The 9,650-nt window shown below is 43.7% G+C and overlaps 1 protein-coding gene across 2 annotated transcripts in view; it reads left to right on the forward strand.

Annotated features, from left to right (window-relative positions):
• The window catches only part of adnpb (activity-dependent neuroprotector homeobox b), a 9,195-nt gene extending 1,476 nt beyond the window's left edge, over window positions 1-7,719 (forward strand). For both annotated transcript variants that reach the window (XM_034876277.1, XM_034876276.1), the window contains exons 2-4: window positions 1,729-1,845; window positions 3,357-3,449; window positions 3,671-7,719. In XM_034876277.1, coding sequence (XP_034732168.1) covers window positions 1,738-1,845; window positions 3,357-3,449; window positions 3,671-6,625 — 3,156 coding nt within the window. In that variant the 5' untranslated portion in view covers window positions 1,729-1,737 and the 3' untranslated portion in view covers window positions 6,626-7,719. The remainder of the gene's footprint in view (window positions 1-1,728; window positions 1,846-3,356; window positions 3,450-3,670) is intronic.
• Window positions 7,720-9,650: the final 1,931 nt, after the last annotated feature.

A 9,650-nucleotide genomic window follows, 5' to 3' on the forward strand; every position in this document is an offset into this window, starting at 1 on the left:
CCCTCCCCTCCCCCTCCACCTCCACTGCAGACATATTGTAGAGGCTGCTGCTGCTGACTCAATAGGAGGCGCCATTCTGTGATGGCATTGCGAGGCAGGGAGAAAAAGGGAGACTATAGGGAGGCTTACATAATGGAGCTCCTCTCTAGCGCCATCTGCAATTAACGGGAGGAAGCTGGAAAGAGAGACAGAGTGAGGAAGTGGACAAGGGTATGTGTCTCTTACACTCACTCTAGCACTTGCACATTTCTGAATGGTAGACAGACGGACAGCAGGCATTCAAGACAGTAAGACCAACAGCCGGATCGACAGAACTGTCTCCGGTACTCTCGGCTCTTCAAGAGGCCAACAGTTGGTGGAACCACACACTCACAGTTCCGCTCTCTCTGGTTTGTGTTTTCTAGAAGGGAAATGAGCTGAGGTGTTCACAGGAATTGTTTGGGACTGTGCTGTTTGTTGTCACTGAGCAGCCTTTATGTCATCATGCATTAGTGACCTTTGACCCCTCTACATGGAGCTCTGATTTGAATAGACATTTGGACTAGCCACTTTGAACAGTGAATTAAACTGCCCTTCCTTCCTCTGGCGAGTGGGGCCTTCACTAATGCCGAACTTATTGTGATACTAACACATAATGAATAGGCGGATGGTGGTTTAGCTGGTTGTTGTACGGAACCAGTGGGTCTGTCTTTTCTGTGAGCATCTGTTCTTTCTACTTCAGACAGCTGAGCTAAGGGATGTTTGGCCAGGTCAGAACTTCAATGGGCTGTCACAAAAAGCTTTTTTTAGCTTTAGTACACAGGAGGCAGACAATGCAAAAATATCCACACTTCTGTGTTCGGATAAAAAAAAACTAATATCTTTTGCAACATTTGCGCCTTGTGTCCACACTACTCGCTTGCTGCCCCTGTTATGGTTTTTAAGCTCCAGGGTTGCTTTGTAGTCTGGGAGGGCCCAAACGGAGAACTTTGGAGATGACGATGCATGCGCGTTAGTCGGTCTTATCTGTTAGGGAGGCTAACATAACTTTTTAGTAAGAATTCCAGCTTGTCCTCGGTCATAGCAAATAAATACTTGTTTTTTGTCGTCTTTGTGGCATTGTTCTTTCTCTAATGTATTTTTTGTGTTTTCAACTTATTCATCCCTGATTTTACACCGCATCGTAGTGTCAAACAATCTGCATGTGCATGTGCATGTGAATGGATGGAGATTAGCAACAGGCAGGCATTGCAAAAACTAAACTGTACTTATCACAAATAACCTACTGAGCACTGGCTTCTGACTTTGTAGTTGGCCTGGAGTTTTCTTTTAAAGTACTCGTGTTATGCTCATTTTCAGGTTCATAAATGTATTCAGAGTAGCGCCCGACCGATATATTGGCTGGCCGATATTAGGCATTTCCGGTATATAGGCATTTTTTGTTTTGTTTTACGTTTTAAAGGTTGTTTTAGTCGTGCAACAGAAAATTCATATTTATTTGAAATTTAGGAAAGCCAGCTGTCTGGATTTACCCTGCAGACATCTGAGGAAAAAGTAAACCTTAATTCTCATAAATCGACCGGAGTTTAAAATGCCAACACAAAGGAAGCTCAACAGATATCCGACCGCAATGAGTGAAACCCGACAGCAAGTGGAACTCAGGATTTAGATGAACTGTTACCCACACGTGTCCAGATTGTACCCTACACCTGTTGATATTTACATGCTGCATGTGTCTGTTCTCTTCAGGTGAGCAGAATGTTCCAGCTCCCTGTCAATAACCTGGGCAGTCTGCGGAAAGCGAGGAAAAATGTTAAGAGGGTCCTGGGTGACATTGGCTTGGAGTTCCTCAGAGATCACCTAGAGGTGAGCCTTGGCAGACTTTGGTGTTTTTAATATGATGGATCTTCCTTGAAACTGCCAAACATGACTTTGATTGTCTTTAAATTTCATAAAATTCCTATTCCCACCATCATGTTCATCTCTTGCTGAGGTTTAAGAAAGTTTCTTTGTTGATAACATCTAGCATTGGTGTGTGAAGTTTGTTTTAGTTTATAAATATACACTACCGGTCAAAAGTTTGGGGTCACTCACAAATTTCCATTGGACTCCATTATAGACAGAATCCCAGCTGAGATCAGTTGCCTTGTTTTTTTTAACCAGGGCAGCAGTTTCCAGATTACATTATGTGCTTCCATAATTGCAAAAGGGTTGTTTAATGTTTTCTTAGTTAGTTTTTTAAAATAATATCAGATTAGTAAGCAAAATGTGCCTTTGGAACATTGGATGAATGGTTGCTGATAATGGGAAATGTAGATATTGCATTAAAGATCAGCCACCCACCCAGATCAGCTGGTATCCTGTCTGTAATGGAGTGAAATGGAAATTTGTAAGTGACCCCAAACTTTTGACCGGTAGTGTATATATAATACTAAAGTCAGTTTTGGAATTGAGATTGTTTATTCAACTGGCTCAGTGCAGGAAGTAAAGGTTTAGCATTAGTGTGCTTGACACTGCTACATAAATGTAGAGAATGTATGACGCCAGGAATCTATGACCTGGACTCCTATAATGTATGCAACCCATACAGAATAATGTTATTACCCTCATTGACACCCTTTCCTCATTCTTTTATACCTCACTTAATGTAAGAGTAATATGCTACTCAGGCTTAAAGGCAGAAACCAAAGACCCAAGACATAATTCTGCATCTAGGCCCTAGGAACAAACATACGGAACTATTCAGATTTGATGGGGTTAGCTGCAGTGGTGTAGTATTTTGGATGTGCAGGTATTCACCGTATATCCATTATTAAAGCTCCACGATTTTTGTATACCCACTTACAAACATAGTTCTGTGACAGCACTTTCACTTCAGCGATATGTCTTTGCAAATACAGGGTGAGGAAGTAAGTAATGTGACAACAAACTGAACAACGCTGCAGATCCCGCAGAGAGACCGTTTGTCCTCTTATTGACGTATGTGTGTGTTGACATATTTACCAGCCCTCGCAGAAAGTTAACGTGTGTCCCAAAGGACAAAAGAAAGCTGGGTACAATTCCAACCCTGTGGAATATTTCAGGGGGGAAAATATAAATACGAATGTTTTAAAATAATGTTTTGTGCTCATTCAATCGGCTTCTGCTTAACACACAGGACAGCAATGTCAACAAATCTATTGCCTGCAGTTACCCAGAAACCCCTTCTTTTTGTCCCTTGCATGCTTTAGCTACGCGTTTGGCATAACCCAAAATAAGATGCACCATTTATGCATCACATGCAGACTTTTCCTCGTGATGGTTTCAAATGCATATGTGTTTGTGATTGTGCCTTTAAATCATCATCAAGTATTAATCTTAATTTTCTTGTTTTTTAGGACTACAAAGATTTCAGTCCTCCTGAGGTTTATATAAAGCACACTAACTGGGAAGATGTGTGCATGTGGGAACCATCACATACCAAAGTCCAGGTGTGTATATCATTTTATGTAAATACCAATACAAATTTGATTACAAAAAATATAGTACAGTTGTGTGACGTAAAAGTCCTGTTTTTTGTAGCAGTGATATTTGAATCTGTTGTTTTGAATTAGCGCAACACTAAAGCAGAAGAAATGATGTGAGAATGCAGTAATTGGAATTCCCTCATACAAACTTATTCTCTAAGTTTTTCCCACCTCTGTGTCCCCAGGACTACAGATCAAAGCCCTTCTGCTGCTCTGGCTGCCTCTTCTCATCCAAGTACTTCTCTGCATACAAGAGCCATTTCCGCAATGTCCACAGCGAGGATTTTGAGAACAACATTCTGCTCAACTGCCCCTACTGCACTTACAATGGTAACAAAAAGACTCTGGAAACACACATCAAACTTTTCCACATGCCTAACAGCACGGTGCGGCAGGGCCCCGGTGGAATGGTGGGAGCTGGCGGGATCACGATGAAGGACGGGGTGCTTAAAAGGGCCGGCGACAGTGTGGAACAGGCGGTGTACTACTGCAAGAAGTGCACCTACAGGGACCCTTTGTACAATGTAGTGCGCAAGCACATCTACCGGGAACACTTCCAGCAAGTGGCCCAGCCCTATATTGTGAAACCAGGGGAGAAGACAAGTGCTCAGAATGGTGGCACAGGCAATACAGAGAGTAATAACACAAACAATGTTACCAGTAACCAGATTCACTGCAAGAAGTGTCTGTTTGTTCCAAGGACGTACGAGGCGCTTGTCCAACATGTCATTGAGGACCACGAGAGGATTGGCTACCAGGTGACCGCCATGATTGGGCACACCAGTGTCATAGTCCCCCGTCCCAAACCCATTGTCATGGTCCCCCCAAAAAACCAGGGAGACAAGACCATCATTGGGATGGGCCCGAAAGGTGCAGTAATGGCCACTACCAGGTCTGCTGGCTCACAGCAGCTGGGTCGAGTAATCGTCTCCTCAAAGACGGGCTTCAGTGCTCAAAATCTTCTATCCGGGATGAAGCATGATGGAGTAAGGTTAAAGGCGGGGTCTCAGTCGTTCTCTATTGGCAGCCAGCAGGTTAGGGTTACTTTACCCGGGAATGCCCAGGTTTCTGTTCCCCAGCAGTCGCATGCGGCAAAGCAGCTTATTTCTGGCGGCAGCCTGCGGAGTCCAGTCGTGGTCAGCGCCTCTTCTTCACTCAAATCCAACCCTCTGGGTTCACGTGTCCAGGCAGCAGCAACCACTGTAGCCTCTGTCACATCCAAGAAAGGTGGCTCCTCAGTCCTCGGCACATCCTACACCCAGAAGTGGAAAATCTGCACTATCTGCAATGAGCTCTTCCCAGAGAACGTGTACAGTGCTCATTTTGAGAAAGAGCACAAAGCTGAGAAAGTGCCTGCTGTAGCCAACTACATCATGAAGATCCACAACTTCACCAGCAAGTGTCTCTACTGTAATCGCTATCTCCCCAGTGACACTCTGTTAAACCACATGTTGATCCATGGCCTGTCTTGCCCACACTGCCGTGCAACCTTCAATGACGTCGAGAAGATGGTGTCCCACATGCGGCTGTCGCACCCAGATGAGAGCGTTGGCCCACGCACAGATTCCCCCCTGACCTTTGACCTCACCCTGCAACAAGGCAACCCCAAGAACGTTCAGCTGATTGTCACTACCTACAACATGAAAGACGCCCCTGAGGAGTCAGTGGCGTTTCACGCACAAAACAACAACACCTCTGCGTCTTTGGCCTTGTCCGCCTCCCTAATATCGGGCAAGAAGTCAATGCCTCAGCACCCGCCCAAAACACCTTCACTGGCTGCTGAAAGTGCACCAACCAAGAGTATTCCACAAGCATCTGTGCCCTACAAGAGGGATGTGGGCAAGACACTTTGTCCTCTGTGCTTTTCTATACTCAAGGGCCCAATCTCAGACTCACTGGCCCACCACCTGAGAGAGAGACACCAGGTGATTCAGACAGTCCACCCTGTAGAAAAGAAACTGACCTACAAGTGTATTCACTGCTTGGGGGTTTATACTAGTAACATGACGGCCTCCACCATCACGCTACACTTGGTGCACTGTCGAGGTGTAGGAAAATCTCCAAATGGGCAAGAAAGCCGGGCAACCCATTCTTCTCGGGTCGGCCAGGCCCCGAGTAGCACTCTGAAACGGGCCAGCTTTGATAGCGCGGACACTAGTGCGCCAAAGCGCAGGAGGCCCCCTGGGGAAAGGGCCTACCCACGGGACACCAACGGCCCGTCCACGTTTGTGGAAAATCCTGATGAACCTTTAGTTCTGGCTCTCGACCCCAAAGGACACGAAAACAACTCGTACGAATCCAGGAAGGCATTTCTAACCCAGTATTTTAACCGAGCGCCATATCCCTCACAACGGGAGGTGGAGAAGCTAGCAGCCAGTCTGTGGCTGTGGAAGTCGGACATCTCCAGCCACTTTGTCAACAAAAGGAGGAAATGCATACAGGAATGCGAGACCCAGAATGCCAGCGTGTTGCTGGGGTTCAGTATGCACGAGCTCAGCAAAGTGAGTCACGAGCTTGCGTTCATCCCGGATGGCGTGTACGAGGGCAGGCATAACGAGAGGCGAACGTCTACAACGCACATAGGGGTGTCGGAGCAGGCTCTCCGGAAACACAGGGAGCTTGTAGCTGCTAATGGTGGCGTTGCCCTGCCATGGAAGGGAAAGCCAACCAGGATGGTCGTAGGTACTAAAACAACGCCATCTTCCCCCAAACCCAACAGTGCCAGCAGAGACCAAACCAAGACAATCAGCAGCACCTTACCACAGAAAATACCTCTGGACCTTTCAGAGCCTATTGCCATTGACTCTGACAGTGATGAGGAAGAGAAGCAGAAGGATAACAAGGACTGGGAGGGAGAGGTACATCTCCATGGTAACAAACAGGTTACTGGCGCTAATGAGAGAGTGGAGCCGAGGATAGGAGCTAAGACTGTTTCCGATCTTGAGGATATGTCAGACGATGATGAAGACGACGATGAGGACGAAGAGGCGCATGCAGAGAATGGTTTTGGGCCTACAGAGGACTCCGGAAGACAGGCTGCTAAAGGTAGAGACACTCTCCCCATCATTATTCCCAAGTTTGTCCCATCATCTGCAAGAAGCAGGAGAGACGGGGCCCAGCTGGGCAAACAGCAGGTCTGACTGATAAAATCAAAAAGACTCGCACAGTCAGAGAGACACTTGAGAGTTGACCGACGCCAACCGATCTGCCTCGCGTGAACTGAAGGACAATGCCCAGTCACATTGGGTATCTGTGAAGGAAGGGAGTGACAAGGAGAGAAACAAGCCATCCAGTGACTTTTCAAGGCAGGACTCAACGAGCAGCTAGGATTGATGTACACATTTGTGAACAAAGTTTTAATGTTTCTTTCCCGAGTGGAAAGGGGAGGGGCAAAGACAACAGAAGTCACACCAAGCAAATAGAAAGTGGTTTGCCTTCTATATACTTTATTACATTGAGATAATAAGTTGTTAGCATTGATTTAGCCACTGAACCTGTAAGTGTGGCCTAAAATATTGAGTTGTTGTGAGGTAAAGCTTCAGAGCTGACCAGATAATCCATCATTTTTCATGTACTTATACTGAGATGGGTAGTGTAAATTTGTACAGTCTTTTAGACATGTTTGGACAGATGTTGCCGTACATGTACCCTTAAATATTTGCTATTACCTGTGTGTAAGGTAGCCTCATATGTTCTACATTGGTATGCTTAACAATAGTTGTCGCTTTGGTGGCTGGTATTTTCTCGTATGTTTAAGTTTATTTTTTAACAAAAAACTAGTTATTTTGCAAAATAATATATCTATATATAAACAAAGTAACAGAATTGATTTGCTTTTGCTTTAAAGTTAATTCGATTTTATTTTTTTAATTTCCTTTTTATGATTTATTTTCCGAAAGAATAGTGGTGCCCAGCTATTCTTGTTCTCTTAACAGTTTAAAGGAGCATTTCACTTTTTGCAGCCTTATGCTCATTAGCCTTGACAGTACTGTACTTGCGTTCTATTTTCATAATTTTACCTTGAGGTTTCTTTGCCCTACAAGACTGGACGGTAACCACCATACTGGCATCCATAAAGGTGAAGCACTTTTTTTTCTTTCTTTTTTTTCTTCAAAAAAATTGTTCAATTTGTGTTCATTGAATTGTGTGTATTTGTTTTATGTTTTTCATTTTTCACTTGAAGCATTTATGAACAATAAAGTGCTGTATTTGTGCTTCTCACAGAACTAATGGCCACGCCATTTATTTTTGTTCTAAGTAAGGAACAGAGGGATTGTGCACAGAAATGATTTGTGATGCTCAGCCATGGTGGGAAAAGCTGCAAATGTCTTTATTGATTCTAGATTAGGCGTCTTAAAAAAACAGATGTCAATTGTCTAATTGTATATTTTCTATTTCAACTACAGTTTGTACTTCCTTCTAAACTGTCCAGTTTTAAACTCTAGGGACCGTGACAAAACCTTTTTTACACAAGTGGTTAAACAGCCTGTTGCAAAGTTTATGTTAAGTGGTACAACAGTAAAGGAAGTGCCCTCTTTTGGTTGAAAAGGCGCTGTAGAGCACTTGACACTTTACTTTCACTTTGACACTAGACGCTAAAGGTTGTTTGGCTAATGGTCGTTGATGGCTGGATTATTTCACCGCGCCAGGCCTCTAAATGTCCGTAAAATTAAATCCTATACGGAAAAAATTACAGATCACAGCCTGTGACCACACTAAGATCAGACCCGGTAGATATTACTTCATTGTAGGGGTCACAAGCCAAAAGAGCTGTAGAAGTTTTAATCTCCAAACATCAACCACATATTATTCCATTCAGAAGTGTTAACCAATGGTACATCAGGCATATACGCAGGGTGCCAACTATAGCCATGGCTTTTGGAAGGAGCTCACTGTTTTTGGGGGTGTGGGGGCTTGTGCATGCTCTTAAAGAGAGGACTGACTTTCAAACCTCCATAATAGCCTAATTCTGTGCCTGATCCGTGATGATTGAGATCCAGATACCAGTACCATATTGTTAATATTTTAGGTTTCTCAATTTTTCCTCACAAGATCAGAGCAGCAATATCTGGTGTATCAGTTACTGGCAATAACTGCAGTAACGATATCACTGCTAGGTAAAACCTCAGTATTTTGACCATAGAAATAACATCATCATGATAACAAAATATTTGTCCAATATCTGAAGAGGATTTTATTCTGAAGGCGGGGTTATGAATTGTGCCTTTAACATGGCAACTCTTACGTACAGTAAGGTACTACCACTACTACTGCTGTCCTGTTTCCATGATGCCTGAAATCTGTGATAAGCTACACAGTTGAAGGAAACCTTTTTTGAACTTTTCAAGGTGCACAACGAAGTAACATGAGACAGAATATATGATGTGCTTGTCAGAGAGCTACAGCACAATTCTTGCTGTGTCCTGGTTATACAGCTACCAAGGTTACCAATGATCAGATGTATTGTTAAATCTATTAATCGATTTGTTGTGTGAAACTAATTTGACTTTGATGAATTGGTTTGAGTCTTTTTAATGAAAAAAAGTAAAACGTCTATGATTCCAGCTTCTTAAATGTGAATATTTTCTAGTTTCTTCATTTCTCTATGACTCTCAAGTGTATATCTTCTGAGTTATTGACAAAACAAGACATATGAGGGCGTCATCTTGGGCTTTGGGAACCACTAATCGCCATTTTTCACCACATTTTGTAGACTAAACAACTAATTGATAAATCGAGAAAAGAATCAACAGATTTATCTACAATGAAAATAATCTTCGTTGCCGCTCTGATTAGATGTAGAAGAGCCTTGGCGAGAATTAAACACTACGCTGGATGAATACACCATTGGATGAATGGTACTCCCCCAGCATAGCCTTCGATAATATCTAGACAAGTTACATCTTGTGAGTCACACTGTTCTACCAACCCAGGTATATCAAGTGAGGTTGGGTCATTTGTGTACTTCATATATTTTTACCTCACAGTGTTCAATTAAAATGCCATCCCCTGCCGCCCTGAGATGAAGAATCTAAAATGGAGGGAAATTACCCCAGTGCAAGGGGGAGAGCGTGAGAGAGGCAAGACTCTCCTTGGCTGGCTAGTCAGTGTTGCTATGCTGTTGTAAGGAGTGTGAGGGAGGGAGGGAGGGAGGGAAGGGAAGGA

Source organism: Etheostoma cragini, chromosome 7, assembly GCF_013103735.1.
Source record: "Etheostoma cragini isolate CJK2018 chromosome 7, CSU_Ecrag_1.0, whole genome shotgun sequence".
Lineage (NCBI taxonomy): Eukaryota > Metazoa > Chordata > Actinopteri > Perciformes > Percidae > Etheostoma > Etheostoma cragini.